The sequence below is a fragment of the Amblyraja radiata genome, chromosome 22, assembly GCF_010909765.2.
Source record: "Amblyraja radiata isolate CabotCenter1 chromosome 22, sAmbRad1.1.pri, whole genome shotgun sequence".
NCBI classification, from domain to species: Eukaryota; Metazoa; Chordata; class Chondrichthyes; order Rajiformes; family Rajidae; genus Amblyraja; species Amblyraja radiata.
The window spans coordinates 1,110,343-1,130,135 of NC_045977.1; the positions used below are offsets into that span (position 1 = coordinate 1,110,343).

Consider the following 19,793-nt stretch of genomic DNA (forward strand, 5'->3'; position numbering starts at 1 on the left):
CTGCAGCGCCCCCTACCTGCCACTGCAGCGCCCCCTACCTGCCACTGCAGCGCCCCCTACCTGCCACTGCAGCGCCCCCTACCTGCCACTGCAGCGCCCCCTACCTGCCACTGCAGCGCCCCCTACCTGCCACTGCAGCGCCCCCTACCTGCCACTGCAGCGCCCGCTACCTGCCACTGCAGCGCCCCCTACCTGCCACTGCAGCGGCCCCCTACCTGCCACTGCAGCGCCCCCTACCTGCCACTGCAGGGTCCCCTACCTGCCACTGCAGCGCCCCCTACCTGCCACTGCAGCGCCCCCTACCTGCCACTGCAGCGCCCCCTACCTGCCACTGCAGCGCCCCCTACCTGTCACTGCAGCGCCCCCTACCTGTCACTGCAGCGCCCCCTACCTGCCACTGCAGTGTCCCCTACCTGTCACTGCAGCGCCCCCTACCTGCCACTGCAGTGTCCGCTACCTGCCACTGCAGCGCCCCCTACCTGCCACTGCAGCGCCCCCTACCTGCCACTGCAGCGCCCCCTACCTGCCACTGCAGCGCCCCCTACCTGCCACTGCAGCGCCCCCTACCTAACTGCAGCACCCCCTACCTGCACATATTGTACTATGAGATTAACATTATATTTATCAAGAGTATTATCTGATCTGTTTAGATAGCATGCAACACAAAGCTTTTCACTGTACCTCGGTACACGTGACAATAATAAAGGCAAATGCAGCAGTAGCGAGCGTCCCCACTCCCTGCAGCAGAGGCTGAAGCTGCAGCAACGCAGCAACAGTGTAGCTCAGCCACAGGGTGAATCCCTGTAGCCATGTGAGCAAGAGGCCAGGCTGAGGGGCGGGGTCACGAGGGGAGGGGGTGAGGGGCGGGGTCACGAGGGGAGGGGGTGAGGGGCGGCGTCACGAGGGGAGGGTGTGAGAGGCGGGGTCATGAGGGGAGGGGGGGGAGGGGCGGGGTCATGAGGGGAGGGGGTGAGGGGCGGGGTCATGAGGGGAGGGGTGAGGGGCGGCGTCACGAGGGGAGGGGGTGAGGGGCGGGGTCATGAGGGGAGGGGGTGAGGGGCGGCGTCACGAGGGGAGGGGGTGAGAGGCGGGGTCACGAGGGGAGGGGGGTGAGGGGCGGGGTCACAAGGGGGTGGGGGTGAGGGGCTGGGTCACAAAGGGTAGGGGGTGAGGGGCGTGTTCACACAAGGGGTTGTGGTGAGGGGCGGGGTCACGAGGGGAGGTGTGAGGGGCGGGGTCATGAGGGGAGGTGTGAGGGGCGGGGTCACGAGGGGAGGGGGTGAGGGGCGGGGTCACGAGGGGAGGGGGCGTTGACAGCTCGGTCCCCGTCACTCCTCCTCCAGAGTTTTCGACACCGACTCGACGTGGGGGTTCGGGTCACCAAACATCTCCCGCAACTGCAACCACAGAGGAGTAAAGGTGAGTTACTGCAAGAGTGGGGGGCAAGGGGAGAGGTGGGGGCAGTGGGAGAGTAAGGGAGAGGGGGAGGGTAGGTGGTGGGGGAGAGAGTGAAGGGGGGAAGAGAGAGAAAGAGAGAGAGAGAAAGAGAGAGAGGGGGAGAGGGAAAGGGGGAGTTAGAGAGGGAGGGAGGGAGGGAGATGGAGAGAGAGATAGATAGAGAGAGAGAGATAGAGGGTATAGGGGGTGAGAGGGGGCAGAGAGTGGCAGAGGGGGCACAGGGAGAGGAGGGGAGAGGAGGGAGGGCAAGAGGGAGAAAGGTAGAGAGAGGAAGGGAGAGGAAGAGAGAAGGAGAGAGAGGGTGAGAGGGGGAGAGAGAGAGAGAGAGAGAGAGGGGGCAGAGAGGGAGAGAGAGTGAGAATGGAGGAGGGGGGAGGGGGTGTAGGAGCAATGTCCTGGCATATTTGTTCTAATTCCCGTTGACTATATGGAGGTCTGTAGTACACTCCCAACATAGTTATCATCCCTTTCTTGTTCCTCAACTCCAAGCTACACGAACCATCCGTCATGTCACCTCTGACCACTGCCGTCACATCCTCCTTGACCAATAATACAATCCCTCCCCCCCCCCATCTCTTTTCCCCTCACCCTGTCAATCCTGAAAAAACCTGGTTCCTATTGAGGTGCCGGAAGAGTGGAGGGGGGCAAATGTTGTGTCTTGATTCAAGAAGGGCTGCAGGGGAAAAGGCCATCTGTAGTTGGAAAGTTACTGGAGAGTATTCTGAGGGATGGGTTATACAGGTATTTGGATGGGCAAGGGCTGATTAGGGACAGTCAGCATGGTTTTGTACGTGGGAGGTGATGTCTCATAAATCTGATTGATTTTTCTGAAGACAGAAACATAGAAACATAGAAAATAGGTGCAGGAGTAGGCCATTCGGCCCTTCGAGCCTTCACCGCCATTCAATATGATCATGGCTGATCATCCAACTCAGTATCCCGTACCTGCCTTCTCTCCATATCCCCTGATCCCTTTAGCCACAATGGCCACATCTAACGCCCTCTTAAATAAAGCCAAAGAACTGGCCTCAACTACATTCTGTGGCAGAGAATTCCAGTGATTCACCACTCTCTGTGTAAAAAATGTTTTTCTCATCTCAGTCCTAAAAGATTTCCCCTTTATCCTTAAACTGTGATCCCTTGTTCTGGACTTCCCCAACATCAGGAACAATCTTGCTGCATCTAGCCTGTCCAACCCCTTAAGAATTTTGTAAGTTTCTATACGATCCCTCCTCAATCTTCTAAATTCTAGCACACGCAGAGTCCATTCAGTATTTCTTCATATGAAAGTCCTGACATCCCAGTAATCAGTCTGGTGAACCTTCTCTGTACTCCCTCTATGGCAAGAATGTCTTTCCTCAGATTAGGAAGACGTGACCAAAAAGGTCGATATGGTTGGTCAGAGCTGTAGATGTTGTGTACATGGACTTCAGTAAGGCGTTCAACAAGGTTTCACGTGGTAGACGGGGGTGGGGGTTGAGTGAGGGGGAGAGAGAGGGTGGGTGGAGGTGGAGAGATGGGGAGAGATGCAGAGGAAAGTGGGGAGAGAGGGAGGAGAGAGCAGTGATAGAGTGGGGAGGGGGATAGATGGGGAGAGAGAGGTGGAGAGTGAAGGGGAGAGAGAGGGGAGAGAGGGGGGGAAGATGGAGAAAGGGGGGGAGAGTGCAGGGGAGAGAGAGATGGAGAGAGGGAGCGAGAGTGAGAGAAAGGGGAAGAGAGGGAGGGAGAGGTTTGGGGGAGAGGGAAAGAGGGGAAGAGGGGGAGTGAGGGGGAGGGAGAGGTGTCTAGAGAGGGGGAGAAAGGGGGAAGAGAGGGAGGGGGAGAGAGGGGGGAGATTGGGTTGGAGGGGGAGAGAGAGGGTTGGAGGGGGAGAGAGGGTTGAGAAGGTAATCTCTGGGGGAGTTTTTCAGTGAGTTTACAGGAGCGGGTGATTTAAAAGCCGGTCGGGACCAGCCTGCAACACATACCTTCAAGGTCAGCAGAGGAGCGGCAGGTGAAGGAGTGAGTGCGGGGATTGGCGGAGGAATTTAAATAGCAAATGGATAAGTTAGCAAATTGGTCAATTGATCAGCTAATATAAGCAAGGTTTGCTCTAGGGGAGCGGCCTGTCGGGGAGCAGCCTTGTCGAGGGAAGTGCCTTGTGAGAAAAGTGCGGGTCTTTGGCTCCAGAGTCTTCAGCAAGGAGGCTGAGGGAGGAGACTACGCCAAAAGCTGGAGAGGGTGAGACCCAGTGAAGAAATGACAGGTAGCTGATTCAGTGTGAGGCTTGCAGGTTGTGGGAGGTCAGGGACACTGATGGTGCCTCTGGCTGCTACAACAGTGGAAAGTGTGTCCAGGTTCAGCTCCTGAAGGACCGTGTTGGGGCACTGGAGACGCAACTTGATGACCTCAGGATCACCTGGAGAGTTTCCTGGACAGGACCTACAGCGAGATCGTTACACCGAAGGTACTGGAAGAGAGAAGGTGGTTGACGATGAGGAAGGGAAGGAAGCTTGGAGTACAGGAGACCCTGGGGGATGTACTTCTTGAAAACAGGTTCACCCTCTTGGATGCTGTCGGGACAGAAGACACTGCCAGTCTGAGCGGTGGACAGGTCTGCGAGTCAAAACATGGCGCTGAAGCAAAGCCGAAGGGACAGACGTCAGGCAGAGCCGTGGTAGTCGGGGACTCCATCGTGAGTGGTACAGACAGGGGTTTCTGCGGCAACAGGTGGGAGTCAAGGATGGTGTGTTGCCTCCCTGGTGCCAGGAACCAGGATGTCATGGACCAATTGCTGGGCATCCTCAAGGGTGAAGGTGAGCAGCCGGAAGTGGTGGTGCATGTCGGCACAAATGAGGTCGGGAAGAATGGGAAAGAGATTCTGCAGCGTGACTTCAGAGAACTCGGAAGAAAGCTGAAAAGCAGGAACTCTAGGGTGGTTATCTCAGGTTTGCTTCTAGTTACTCGTGCTGGTGAGGGCAGGTACAGGGAGATACAGGACCTGAATGTGTGGCTGAGGAACTGGTGCAGGGGGCAGGGATTTAGATTCTTAGACCACTGGGATCTGTCTTGGAGTAAGGGGGAACTGTACAACAGGGACGGATTGCACCTTAACAGGTGTGGGACCAGAATTATGGCAGGCAGGTTTGCCACTGTTACACGGGTGGTTTTAAACTAAATAGTGGGGGGAATAGACAAATTGGAAATACAAGGATGGAGTTAAAGGGAAAAAGAGTACAGGAAAAGTTAAGAAAGACACCAGAATTAACGGGGCAGAAAGCTCAGGAAGGGATAGGAGAGTATGGCCAAGTGAAATAGGAATCAATGTGAAAGGTGAGGTGAGTAATGGATTAAAAGTATTATATATGATTGCACGAAGTGTAACAAGTAAAGTGGATGAACTTGAGGCTCAGTTAGAAACTGCAAGTATGATGATGTGGGAATTACAGAGACTGGATACAAGAGGACCAGGGCTGGGAACTGAATATTCAAGGGCATCTGTCCTATCAAAAAGACAGACAGGTGGGCAGAGGGGGTGGGTTGCTCTGTTGGTGAGGAATGGAATTCAGTCCCTTGCGAGGGGTGGCATAGAATCAGGAGATGTTGAGTCTGTATGGATAAAACTGAGGAATCTTAAGGGTGAAACAACCCTAATGGGAGTTATCTAGAGGCCCCCAAACAGTGGCCTGGATATAGGGTGCAAGTTGAATCAAGAGTTAAAATTGGCTTTCCCCTTCCCCCCTTTCGACAGAGCTCTTAAAGAGTCGAGGGATATGGGGATCAGGCAGGAACAGGGTACTGATTGTGGGTGATCAGCCATGATTACAGTGAATGGTGGTGCTGGTTCGAAGGGCCGAATGGCCTACTCCTGCACCTATTGTCTAATGGAGGGTTATGGTCTGGGTGCAGGTAGATGGGACTAGGTAATTGTTATATGGTTATATGGGGAGAGAGAGAGAGGGGGGAGAGAGAGTGGGGGAGAGAGAGAGTGGGAGAGGGGGTGAGATAGGCTAGAGGGGGTCGGGGAGAGGGAGGGGGAGGGGGGAGAGGGAGAGGGAGGGGGAGGGGGGAGAGAGAGGGGGAGAGAGAGTGGGGAGAGAGAGATGTGTGAGGGGTGAGGAGGGGCTGGGTAGAGATGTGTAAAAGATGAACTGCGATACAGAGAGGGGGACAGGGAGAGAGAGAGAGACACTGGAGAGGACATTCACCCCCCACCCTCACTGTGAGGACAGACAGACAGTGAGAGGGAGGTGAGACCCTGTGACCCTCCCTCCCTCCACCCTGTACGACTGAGTTCTTACCTTCACAATGAGAGCTGCCTTCACTTGTTCCTCAGTCATGTCCCCGTTGTCTGTCACCTGTATCTGAATCCACTGGTACTCTCCTTCTGCACAAACCAGCCCAACATCAACAAGGAGACCAGAGTCAGGTTGAACATGGCTCAGACAATGTCTCCCCCACTCCCTCATCTAATGGAGGTTCCACTCCCCACGTTTACAACCCCTTGTCCCTGGCCTTGCCCCGCTGTTCTTTATGTATTTGTTTCTCTTTTGGGAAAAAGTTATGGACGTACAGAGGCACAGAGTGAGAGACGGGGAGAGGGGGAGAGAGAGAGTGAGTGTGGGATAGAGGGAGGGGGAGAGAGGGAGAGAGAGAGAGTGAGAGTGGGAGAGAGGGAGGGGGAGAGAGGGGGAGAGAGAGAGAGTGGGATAGAGGGAGGGGGAGAGAGGGGGAGAGAGAGAGTGAGAGTGGGAGAGAGGGAGGGGGAGAGAGGGGGAGAGAGAGTGAGAGTGGGATAGAGGGAGGGGGAGAGGGTGGGAGGGGGGAGAGAGGGGGAGGAAGGGGAAGAGGGGCGAGGGGGAGAGAGTGAGGGGGAGAGTGGGAGAGAGACAGGGGAGAGGGAAAGGGAAAGAGGAGAGGGAGCAAGAGTGAGAGATAGGGAGAGAGGGAGGAAGCGAGGGAAAGAGGGAAACTGAGAAAGAGTGAAACGCGCACAGAGAGAGAGAGAGAGAGAGAGAGAGAGAGAGAGAGAGAGAGAGAGAGAGAGAGAGAGAGAGAGAGAGAGAGAGAGAGACACTCAGAGTCAGAGAGGGAGTGTGAGAGAGAGAGAGCATCAGATAGTGGGTGTCATAGAGTTGTACTGTACGGAAACAGGCCCTTCAGCCCAACGTGCCCATGCCAACCACGACACTCCATCTACACTAGTCCCACCTGCCCCGTTTGGTTCTAAACCTTTCCTCTCCATGTATCTGTCTAAATATTATAGTCATACAGCATGGAATGAGGCCCTTCGGCCCACATTGCCCATGCTGACCAAGATGCCCCATCCAGCATTGTGTTTAGCTCGTGTCCCTCTACAACTATCCTGTACATGTACTGTACATACAAATGTATTTTAAATGTTGTTATAGAACTTGTCTCAACTATCTCCTCTGGCAGCTCATTGTATAAATCCAATACCGCTCTGTGAAATAGTTGTCCCTCAGGTTCCTATTAAATCTATTCCCTTTCACCTTAAACCGATGTCCTGTGATTCATGATTCACATTCTCTGGGTAAAACACTCGGTCTATTCACTCTATCTATTCCCCTCATGATCTTATACACCTCTATAACATCCCCCCACATCCCCCTGCACTCCAAACAATAAAGCCCCAGCTGCCCAATCACCCCAAAGCTCAGTCCCTCAAGTCCTGGCAACAGCCTCGTAAATCTCCTCTGCAACTTTCCAGCTTCACCACATCTTTTCCATAGAACGGTGACTAAAACTGAACACAATACTCCAAATGTAGCCTCACTAACATCTTGTACAACTGTAATATTATATACCCAATACCCTGACTAATGAAGGCCGGTGAACCAAATGCCTTCTTGACCACTTTGTCTATCTGTGATACCACTTTCAGGGAAATATGTCCCTACACTCCTAGATCCCTCAGCTCTACAACACTCCACAGAGCCGTGCCATTCACTAAGGTCTTGCCCTGGTTAGATTCCTGTAATTGCAACACCTCCCATTTACCTGCATTAACCTCCATCAACCATTCCTCAGCCCACTTGCCCAACAGATCCAGTTCTGCTGTAATAGTTGAGAACCATCTTTGTTATCTACGATACCACCCACTTTAAAGGGCCTTTTCACGGGGCGAGTTGACGCAAGATGTCACCAGAGTGAAGAGGTCGTGGTCCAGCACGAGTCTCGCACGATATAACGGCAGTAGATAAAGAGTTCCCACGGTACTCGGCATTTATGTTATTCGTGCGAGTGACTTCGCCGTTTCCCGAGCTGTCGCGTTAAATCTTGAATGAACATCGTGAACTACACGTGACACAAATGAATAATTTGGGACCTCTGCTGAAGAAGACTGACACTGTAATGAGAAAAGCACTGGAACCAGGGTTGCGCATAGCAATCACCCTCCGCTACTTGGCCTCAGGCGATTCTTATACTGCGACTTTTTTACTTTGCAGCTGCAGGGCAGACAGACAGACTTATAAGAGAAATTTAAGTTAACTGCAAACACAGCACTTTTACATCAATAGCAATGTATGTTTTTAAATCTTGGATAACATTAAATGGTTCTCCTCTTGATGAACTTATATATCGTTATATAAACTCACATGAGCACTCGGGAAACTCGGCAGCCTTCGTCTCCAGCAGGTTCCTTTTTCTCTCCCTGTTTCTATAATCCTCTCTGGATTTATCGTACAGAATCTCGTTAAATTGGAACCATTCTACAAGTTCCCCCTCTTGTTCCCTGGTGAAGTTATATGACTTTACCTTCTGCCATCTTCCCTTTACGTCTGTAGAGGCTATTCCTACAACGGCTACTGGGGAGGCAATCTGAATTGCACCTTGCTCACCCTCTCCCTGCTCCAAGGAGCCCACAGGCAGTGTTATCTGTGGCATCTCCTGTTGCCTCTCCACCTGTCTCTCTTGCTGCGTCTCCTCCTCATTCTCCTGCATGGCAAAAACATCTCTGACCCGCTTTACCCCCTTCCTTTGAGATTTTCTGGGAGCCATCTCTGCAAGTGTTCCTGTTAAAAAGATTATCCAACAATGACAATTAGGTGGGACGTCCTCGAAGGACACATGTTCCCATGTGTCCTTTTGAGACCACCTTTTTTAGTCACCCTCTGTCCCCTCTGTCCAGCTTCCGGGTTTACCGTTCGCAGGAGTTCCCACGCGCTATATCTCTAAAATCTGAAGTTATGTAATGTCTAAAGGAACTGCAGACGCTGGTTAATGCTGGTTAATATGCACAGAAGGACACAAAATGTTGGTGTAACTCAGCAGGTAAGTCAGATCTGGGAAGAAAAGCATAAAAAGCTGGAGTAAGTCAGCGGGTCAGGCATCATCTCTGGAGAAAAAGAATAGGTGACGATTCGAATCGGAGCCCTTCTTCAGACATCCTAATCGGAATTGAGTCTGAAGATGTGTCTCGTCCCGAAACATCAGCTTTTTTTCTCCAGAGATGCTGCTTGACTCGCTGAGTTACTCCAGCTTTTTGTGTCTGTCTTCGGTTTAAACCAGCATGTGCAGTTCACTCCTTACACGGGTCTCTGCACAACATTGATTGGTAGCGTTCCGGACCCCTGGACCCGAGGACTCCGACCTGTATCTCTCAAAGAAGTACATGTGAAAAATATCTCACGGACCATAAAAATGCGTAACCTTTCAGTAAAGTCCCTTTTAAAGTCCCTTTTAAAGATTATAGTTATTTTCTTGAATCTCATTAACATAACTCATGAATAAATTGATGTCCATATGCGGATGTAAATCTTTATTTTTATTTATTTTTTAAATTCAATCCCACTGAAGATAATATGTAATCACCTTCTGTCCCCTCTGTCCAGCTTCCGGGTTCACCGTTCGCAGGAGTTCCCACGGTACCCGCAAGAGTTATTACGGATATCGCACGGATATCGCACTGGCCACTACGTTCATATAATGTTGCAATACTCAACCACAAGTGTACAAGTCACTCTTGGAGAAATTCAAATTTTATTGAATTTTCTCCCGAGTGACCAAGTTACACGATGACCTGCCGTTAGCGCTACGGTGGTCCACGGTGGTCCACGAATGCCGCACTGTTATCGCACGAGGTTCCCACGATGTTGAACTCTGGTTAACTCTTGCGTCACGCCTTGTACATCTCATCCAGAATGTTGAGACCAACCATAAACAGCGATGGGCCCAACACTGAACGCTGAAGCTCACCACTAGACACAGGTGTCCAGTCTGAAAAACAACCTTCCACCATCGCCCTCTGCTTCCTTCCACGAAGCCAATTCTCTATCCTGTCGTCTAGATCTCCCTGGATCCCACGTGATCCAATCTTCCAGAGCAGGCTACCATGTGGAACCTTATCACATGACTTGCTGAAGTCCGATAGACAATGTCTACACTTTGCCCTGGTCGACATGTTTGGGCCATATCCCCTTCCTGTCCATCTACCTGTACAAATGTCTTGCAAATGTTGTTTGAGTACCTGTGGGATCTATCTCCACCGGCAACTCGTTCCATGTCAACACCACCCCCTGTGTGGGTAAAGATGTACCTCAGGTTCCTATTAAATCTTTCCCATCTCATCCTACACCTATGTCCTCTGGTTCTTGATTCCCCTACTCTGAGTAGACGATAGACAACAGGCAATAGGTGCAGGAGTAGGCCATTCGGCCCTTCGAGCCAGCACCGCTATTTACTGTGATCATGGCTGATCATCCACATGCAGTATGCCGTTGTTACCTCCTCACCATATCCCCTGAGTCCGCTATCATTGAGAGCTTTATCTCTCTCTTGAAAGCATCCAGAGAATTGGCCTCCACTGCCTTCTAAGGCAGAGTATTCCACAGATTCAAAACTCTCTGGTTGGAAAATGTTTTTTCTCATCTCTGTTCTACCCAAACCCCTTATTCTTAAACCATGGCCTCTGGACTCCCCCAACATTGGGAACATGTTTCCTGCCTCTAGCGTGTCCAATCCCTTCAGTCTGAAGGGTCTCGACCCGAAACGTCACCTATTCCTTTGCTCCATAGATGCTGCCTCACCCGCTGAGTTTCTCCAGCATTTTTGTCTACCAATCCCTTAATAATTTTATATGTTATAAAATACTGTGCATTCACACCATCTGTTACCCACATAACTTTATACACCTATATAAGATTACTCCACAACCTCCTGTGCTGCAATGATTCAAGTCCTCGCCTACCCAACTCTGGGTAAAATAATTGGCGAGGCTTTGGAAATGTCTAGGGTTAGGAATCTATGATGTGAACACTGGCAAATGGGATGAGGATAGCATGGAGATGGTGGGCCGAAGGGTATTTTCCTCCACTGTTTAGCTGCATGAGGATGAGACTGAGAGAGCATCGAGAGAGCGTGAGAACAAGTATAAAACAAGAGCTAAATATTACCTGAGAACAAAAGGGGAAAGTGGGATAAGAGAAGAGAGTGAACGAGAAAGAGAAGGGAAGAATGAACAATGAGGCAAAGAGTAAATTAGAGGCAGTGAGACATCAATGAGGGAAATTAGAGAGAGAGAGAGGGAGAGAGAGGGAGAGAGAGAGGGAGAGAGAGAGGGAGAGAGAGAGGGAGAGAGAGGGAGAGGGAGAGAGAGGGAGAGGGAGAGGGAGGGAGAGAGAGGGAGTGGGAGGGAGAGATGAGAGAAAGGGAGGTAGAGAGAGGGAGAGAGAAAGAGGGAGAAAGAGAAAGAGGAAAATAGTTCCCTGTGTCAGTTGGTACTGAGACTAACTACCCCAATTCAGTTCAACCCTATCCAGTTAAACCCTGACTGGCCCCAGATCAATACTGACCCCCCAATCACCAGTTAGACTGAACCAAATTATCAAACAATGTAAAGAAACGTATTTGGATCATTGGGATTAGATTAGCAGATTAGAATGTACCGTGCCCTAAAAAGAGATTATAAATTGGCAGACTATCTCTCAACTGTTAGAGACATAAAGCAGAGACAGACCCTCACCAAATACAGGCTAAGTGACCACTATTTGGCAGTCGAAAAAGGAAGACAGAAGAGATTCTGGCAACCAAGAGAAAACAGAATATGCAGCCACTGTTTGACAGATGAGGTTAAAACAGAGGTGCACTTCCTCCAAAAATGCAATAAATTTGATAAAACAAGGAAAGCATACTTTGAGAAATTCAGTGTAGCAACCCCTGACTTTAAAGAACTAGATGATACATCAAAACTAAGAATAATCCTTGGCGAAGGAAATACGGCACATCTTGGTGCACAATACGTAACAGCATGCCATAACCTGAGAGACGGTGAATGACCAACATGCACATATGTACGCACACACTAATCGACATTAACTGACACTAAGAAATTAATATTGAATTGCTAAACTTGCTATTGTGTTCTACTGCTTACAGCTACAAGAACGTGTAGCAATCAATAAAGGGCTAGAGGCCTATTGCAAGGGAGCTTCGATCACCCTGACAGCGGATGGTTCAACAGCCCCGAATTCAGGAGAATAAAGAGGAAGAAGTTTGGACTTTATTGCTCCATCACCGTGAGGAATGTGAAGAATGCAGTGGTGGATGTTCATGAACTTTGATGTCATTGTGTGTCTTGTTGCTTTGTGTTTAGTATGGCTGTATGGTGATTGGGATTTCACTGCACCTTAATTGGTCCATGTGACAATAAACTGAACTGGAAACCTTGGTGGAAAGAGAAATGCAATGGAATGTTGCAGGTGTGATGAGAATGTGTATTTGTTTGTCTCCCCACTCTTTCACCCACTCTCAGCACTGATGAGTCAGTCAGTGTTGGGTACCAGGTGTCCCTGTACAGAGCCGTGGGGGTCCCACAAAGACAGGCTCGTGTGACGGACCATGGCTGAGGGAGGAGTTTAACCTCTATGGACAGAGGGAAAGCTGCAACATTCTCACCTTCATCATGAGACTGATCGGTGGAAGGTTTCTTGCAGGTGGATGCTGAGTCAGCGGTTCCTGGGGCATTTCCACACGTTCCATCTGAAACAAAAACAGGAGACGCAAGGAACTGCTGGTTTACCAAAGGAAGGCACAACTGCGGGTGTAACTCAATGAGTCAGGCAGCATCTCTGGAGGACATGGTAGGTGACATCTCATGTTGGGACTAAAGGAAGGTCCTGAGCTAAATCGTCTCCTGAAACGAGGACAGTGATGGTCCCAGTTCCCTGAGATTCTGCAGGAAGATGGAGCGGGCAGATATGTACCACCTCCCCTCCCGTCCCCCTCAGCACACTGCCCCCTGTGGTCAGCCGGAAATATCCAGACCACACATACTCAGAGGCAACTCCTGAGCCACATGTTGCTCCTGCACCAGCAGCCTGGTGTTATTTAGGACGCACATTTCTGTGTTTGAGTCAGGACTGTCATTATTGTTTGAGTACTGTTGGGGGGGGGGGGGGGACAGCCTACCTGGGGGTAGCAACAGTGGCCGGGCCTCCGGTAGGGTTGCTCAGAAGAGTAAGAAAAAGAAGAGGAGGGCAGCAGTAAGACTCTATAGTTAGGTGGTCAGACAGGCGATTCTGTGGATGCAGTCGGGAGACCCGGTTGGTAGTTTCCCTCCCTGGTGCAAGGGTCTGGGATGTGTCTGAACGTGTCCAAGATATCCTTAAATGGGAGGGACAGGAGCCCGAGGTCGTGGTACATATAGGTACCAATGACATAGGTAGAAAAAGGGAAGAGGTCCTGAAAGGAGAATTTAGGGAGTTAGGAAGAGAGTTAAGCAAAAGGACCACAAAGGTAACAATCTCAGGATTACTGCCTGTGCCACGCGACAGTGAGAGTCGGAATGGAGCGAGGTGGAGGATAAATGTGCGGCTGAAGGACTGGTGCAGAGGGCAGGGATTCAAGTTTATGGATCATTGGAACCTCTTTTGGGGAAGGTGTGACCTGTACAAAAAGGACGGGTTGAGCTTGAACCCGAGGGGGACCAATATCCTGGCGGGGAGATTTGCAAAGGCTACTGGGGAGACTTTAAACTAGAACGGTTGGGGGGAGGGACTCAAATAGAGAAAGCTAGTAGACAGTGTGTGAGGCAGGAGGCCGAGAAGGGAAACACTCAGACCCAACATGTTGGGGGGAAAGAAGAAAAAGATAATAAACAGAGGATAAGAGGTGGCTGGGTTTCTTAAATGTGTGAGCAGAGAGACAGAGGGGTGTAAAATGAGGATAGAAGCAATAGGTAGCAAGATGAATAGTAAAAGTGGCAGGCAGACAAATCCAGGGCAAAAATCAAAAAGGGCCATTATTCAACATAATTGTATAAGGGGTAAGAGTGTTGTAAAAACAAGCCTGAATGCTTTGTGTCAAATGCAAGGAGCATTCGTAATTAGGTGGATAAGTTGAATGTGCAGATAGCTATTAATGACTATGATATAGTTGGGGTTACATTAGCTACCCTCCAATCCTCAGGAACTACTCCACAATCTAAAGAACTTTGAAAAATTATCACTAATGATAATTTTCAAGATTTTCAAGATGGCGGCGCTGGCTTAACAGCTGCGTCCCACCTGCAGTCGGTCTGTTTTTTTACTTTCTTTTTGTTCCTTTGTCATGTTTTAGTTAATTTTGTTTTATTAAGTTGTGTATGTGTGGGTGGGGTGGGAGAAACATGTTTTGGTCTCTTCCTTCGGGGGATGCAACTTTTTTCTGTCGTATTCCCCGTCCCCGTCTCCGTCTGTGCCGAGGCCTAATGGTGGAGCTGGCGGCCTCAGAGCTGTGGCGGTGGCAGCAGCGGCAGCGGAGACCCGACTCGGCCCAGGAGCTGTAGCGGCGGCTGCAGCGGCAGCGGTAGCGGTAACGGAGACCCGACACGGCCCGGAACCGTGACGGCGGTAATGGAGACCCGACTCGGCCCCAGAACCGTGGAGTTTGAACCGGCCCGTTCGCGGAGCACGGTTGAGCCGCGGGATTTACCATCACCCGGTGAGGTCACAACATCTGGAACCTGGATCGCCTCTGCGCAGAGGGAGAACAATAGAGGGAAGAGACAGAGACTTTTGCCTTCCACCACAGTGAGGAGGTGTTTGGTGAACTCACTGTGGGGATGTTAAATTTGTGTTGATTGTGTGTTTTTGTCATTTTTTATTATATGTATGACTGCAGGGAAACAAAATGTTGTTCAGACTGAATGACAATAAACAAATCTAATCTAATCTATTCTAATCTAACTAATGCATTCACTATTTCTGGGGCTACTTCCTTAAGTATTCTGGGATGGGTCTATATGGCCCTGGGGATTTATCGGCCAGATAGGGGATGAATCTTATAACATTTTTAGAGGATGTAACTAGTAGAGCAGATAAGGGAGAACCATTGGATGTGTTATATCTGGACTGACAGAATGCTTTCGACAAGGTCCCACATAAGAGATTAGTATGCAAACTTAAAGCACACAGTATCGGGGGTTCAGTATTGATGTTGATAGAGAACTAGTTTCCAGACAGGAAGCAAATAGTAGGGTCCTTTTCAGAATGGCAGGCAGTGACTAGTGGGGTACCGCAAGGCTCAATGCTGGGACACCAGCTATTTACAATATATATTAATGATTTGGACGATGGACTTGAATGCCACATCTCCAAGTTTGCGGATGACACTACTTTCCTGTTTTTGCCACCAAAATGGATAACCTCACATTTATCCACATTAAACTGCATCTGCCATACATTTTCCCACTCACCCAGCCTATCCAAGTCATCTTGCAGCCTCCTAGCATCCTCCTCACAGCTAACAAAGATGACTTGGATAGGCTGGGTGAGTGGGCAAATGTATGGCAAATGTAGTATAATGTGAATAAATGTGAGGTTATTAATTTTGGTGGAAAAACAGGAACGAGACCTTGGTGTCATCATACACCAGTCATTGAAAGTAGACATGCAGGTGCAGCAGGCAGTGAAAAAAGCGAATGGTATGTTAGCATTCATTGCAAAAGGATTTGAGTATAGGAGCAGGGAGGATCTACTGCAGTTGTACAGGGTCTTGGTGAGACCACACCTGGAGTATTGCGTACAGTTTTGGTCTCCTAATCTGAGGAAGGACATTATTGCCATAGAGGGAGTACAGAGAAGGTTCACCAGACTGATTTCTGGGATGTCAGGACTATCATATGAAGAAAGACTGGATAGACTCGGCTTGTACTCGCTAGAATTTAGAAGATTGAGGGGGGATCTTATAGAAACTTACAAAATTCTTAAGGAGTTGGACAAGCTCGATGCAGGAAGATTGTTCCTGACGTTGGGGTAGTCCAGAACAAGGGGTCACCGTTTAAGGATAAAGGGGAAATCTTTTAGGACTGAGATGAGAAAAACATTTTTTACACAGAGAGTGGTGAATCTCTGGAATTCTCTGCTACAGAATGTAGTTGAGGCCAGTTCATTGGTTATATTTAAGAGGGAGTTAGATGTGGCCCTTGTGGCTAAAGGGATCAGGGGGTATGGAGAGAAGGCAGGTACAGGATACTGCGTTGGATGATCAGCCATGATCATATTGAATGGCGGTGCAGGCTCGAAGGGCTGAATGGCCTACTCCTGCACCTATTTTCTGTTTCTATGTTTACCCTTGCTCACTGTGCCCATGTCCACTGGCAACAGAAACACCACAGTTAAAACTGAGTGACCATTGGCCTCTGCTGCAGTCCTGCTGTGGCCAGCAATGTGTGTTGAATGGGCAGCTACACAGGGCAGTGATGCTGTGTATCTGTTGCCTCAGGGTGAGTCAGGATCTCACTCCACACTCCTCCCCTCGGCGTAAAGCCCCACCTTCACTCTCCCTCCAACAGCTCCCATACCCACTCCCCAGATCCCTCCTGCTACCTCGCCTCACTCCACACCACCCCCACGACCCACACTCCCAACTTCCCCACCACCCTGCTCATCCCATACCTTTCCCACTCCCAACATCCTCCCACCCATCTCCCCTTCGCCCCCCCCACCCTCCAATCACTCTCTCCCCCCACTCACGATCCCCCCCACTCACTCTCTCCCCCCCACTCACGATCCCCCCCATTCCCAAACACCATCTTCCCCTCTCCCTCCCCCACTCGATACCCCCACTCGTTACCCCCTCCCCTCACTGCCAACCCCCTCCTTTCCACCTCCTGCCTCATCCCCTCCCCCCACTCACAACCCCCTCCTCCCCCTCCATCCACCCCACTCACTCCCCCTTGAATGTTTGGGGGAAGAACCTGTTCCAACGATCCCCACATCGATACCTGAGCTTGCATCTGGTATTGGTACAGTGGACAAATCCTGCCGGGGTTCGGATGCATCCTGGGATTCAGGTGTTTCCTGGGGTGTGTGTGCTATCTGGGGTTCAGCTGCTGTTTCCTGGGGTTCAGTTGTTGTATCCTGGGGTTCAGCAGCTGTTTCCTGGGGTTCAGCTGCTGTTTCCTGGGGTTCAGGTGTTGTATCCTGGGGTTCAGCTGCTGTATCCTGGGGTTCCACAGTTGGTACGGAGGCTGGATCTGTAATAAAGTGTGTACAGACAGTGGGTGTAGTGTGGAAATAATCCAGCAGCTCTGTGGGATGGGAGCAGAGGGAAGTGCACGGCCGACACCAGTCTCTGGTGACACCAACGGTCCCGCCCTCTCCTGCACCGTGTATCCTGACACCCCCAGTACATCCCACTCCACAGTGGAGTGACCGTTACTGCCTCCCAGCTCCTCCACCCCACACACCTCACACATTGGGACCAGTCCCTGCGTCACTCCGCTCCCCACTCCCTCTGCTCCTCACCCCCATCATTCCCATCGTCACTCAATACTCTCCGTCCATCTCTCTGCCCTAATTCCCCTCCGCTCGCCCCTCCCTGCCCTCCCACCTCCTCCTCCTCGACTACAGAGAAGGGAAGCACTCGGACACAACATGTAGGGGAGAAAGAAGAAAAAGATAATAAACAGAGAATAAGAGAGGGTGGGTTTCTTAAATGTGTATATTTTAATGCCAGGAGCATTGTAAGAAAGGTGGATGAGCTTAGAGCCTGGATTGACACCTGGAAGTATGATGTTGTGGTGATCAGTGAAACATGGTTGCAGGAGGGCTGTGATTGGAAACTAAATATTCCAGGATTTTGTTGCTTCAGGTGTGATAGAATTGGAGAGGCAAGAGGTGGAGGTGTTGCATTGCTTGTCAGGGAAGATATTACAGCAGTGCTTTGGCAGGATAGATTAGAGGGCTCGTCTAGGGAGGCTATTTAGGTGGAACTGAGAAATGGGAAAGGTGTAGCAACACTTATAGGGGTGTATTATAGACCGCCAAATGGGGAGCGAGAATTGGAAGAGCAAATATGTAAGGAGATTGCAGATATTAGTAGTAAGCACAAGGTAGTGATTGTGGGAGATTTCAATTTTCCACACATAGACTGGGAAACACATTCTGTAAATGGGCTGGATGGGTTGGAGTTTGTAAAATGTGTGCAGGATAGTTTTTTGCAACAATACATAGATGTACCTACTAGAGAAGGGGCGGTGCTGGACCTCCTGTTAGGAAATGAGACGGGACAGGTGGTGGAGGTATGCGTTGGGGAACAGTTCGGGACCAGTGATCACAATACCATTAGTTTCAATATAATTATGGAGAGGGTCAGAACTGGACCCAGGGTTGCGATTTTTGATTGTAGAAAGGCTAACTTTAATGAGATGCGAAATGATTTAAAAGGAGTGAACTGGGACATTTTGTTTTATGGGAAAGATGTGGAAGAGAAATGGAGGACATTTAAAGATTACATTTTAAGAGTACAGAATCTTTATGTCCCTGTTCGGTTGAAAGGAAATAGTAAAAATTGGAAGAGCCCTGGTTTTCAAGGGAAATTGGTTCGGAAAAAAAGAGAGATCTACAATAATTATAGGCAGCATGGAGTAAATGAGGTGCTTGAGGAGTATAAAGAATGTAAAAAGAATCTTAAGAAATAAATTAGAAAAGCTAAAAGAAGATATGAGGTTGCTTTGACAAGTAAGGTGAAAGTAAATCCAAAGGGTTTCTACAGCTGTATTAATAGCAAAAGGATAACAAGGGATAAAATTGGTCCATTAGAGATTCAGAGTGGACAGCTATCTGCAGAGCCAAAAGAGATGGGGGAGATATTGAACAATTTATTTTCTTCGGTATTCACCAAGGAGAAGGATATTGAATTATGTGAGGTAAGGGAAACAAGTAGAGTAGGTATGGAAACTATGAGATTCAAAGAAGAGGAAGTACTGACACTTTTGAAAAATCTAAACGTGGATAAGTCTCCAGGTCCTGACAGGATATTCCCTAGGACATTGAGGGAAGTTAGTGTAGAAATAGCAGGGGCTATGATAGAAATATTTCAATTGTCATTAGAAACGGGAATAGTGTCGGAGGATTGGCGTACTGCGCATGTTGTTCCATTGTTTTAAAAGGGTTCTAAGAGTAAACCTAGCAATTATAGACCTGTTAGTTTGATGTCTGTGGTGGGCAAATTAATGGAAAGGATATTTAGAGATGATATATATAAGCATCTGGATAAACAGGGTCTGATTCGGAACATGGATTTGTGCCTGGAAGGTCATGTTTGACTAATCTTCTTGAATTTTTTGAAGAGGTTACTCTGGAAATTGATGAGGGTAAAGCAGTGGATGTTGTCTATATGGACTTCAGTAAGGCCTTTGACAAGGTTCCTCATGGAAGGTTGGTTAAGAAGATTCAATTGTTGGGTATTAATGGTGGAGTAGCAAGATGGATTCAACAGTGGTTGAATGGGAGATGCCAGAGTGTAATGGTGGATGGCAGTTTGTCAGGTTGGAGGCCAGTGACTAGTGGGGTGCCACAGGGGTCTGTGTTGGGTCCATTCATGTTTGTCATGTACATCAATGATCTGGATGATGGTGTGGTAAATTGGATTAGTAAGTATGCAGATGATACTAAGATAGGTGGTGTTGTGGATAATGAAGTAGCTTTTTTCAAAGTCTACAGAGAGATTTAGGCCATTTGGAAGAGTGGGCTGAAATATGGCAGATGGAGTTTAATGCTGATAAGTGTGAGATTCTACATCTTGGCAGGACAAATCAAAATAGGACGTACATGGTAAATGGAAGTGAGTTGAGGAATGCAGTTGAACAGAGGGATCTAGGAATATCAGTGCACAGTTCCCTGAAGTTGGAATCTCATGTAGATTGGGTGGTAAAGAAAGCTTTTGGTGTGCTGGCCTTTATAAATCAGAGCATTGAGTATAGAAGCTGGGATGTAATGTTAAAATTGTACAAAGCATTGGTGAGGCCAATTCTGGAGTATAGTGTACAATTTCGGTCGCCTAATTATAGGAAGGATGTCAACAAAATAGAGAGAGTACAGAGGAGATTTACTAGAATGTTGCCTGGGTTT

The 19,793-nt window shown here is 49.3% G+C and overlaps 1 protein-coding gene across 1 annotated transcript in view; it reads right to left on the reverse strand.

The window, feature by feature from the left end:
• Positions 1-1,270: 1,270 nt before the first annotated feature.
• LOC116985499 (mucin-7-like) overlaps positions 1,271-19,793 on the reverse strand; it is a 38,757-nt gene continuing 20,234 nt past the window's right edge. The window contains exons 5-7 of the mRNA XM_033040263.1: positions 12,355-12,438; positions 5,739-5,824; positions 1,271-1,397 (exon numbers count right to left, since the gene is read on the reverse strand). Coding sequence (XP_032896154.1) covers positions 1,329-1,397; positions 5,739-5,824; positions 12,355-12,438 — 239 coding nt within the window. The 3' untranslated portion in view covers positions 1,271-1,328. The remainder of the gene's footprint in view (positions 1,398-5,738; positions 5,825-12,354; positions 12,439-19,793) is intronic.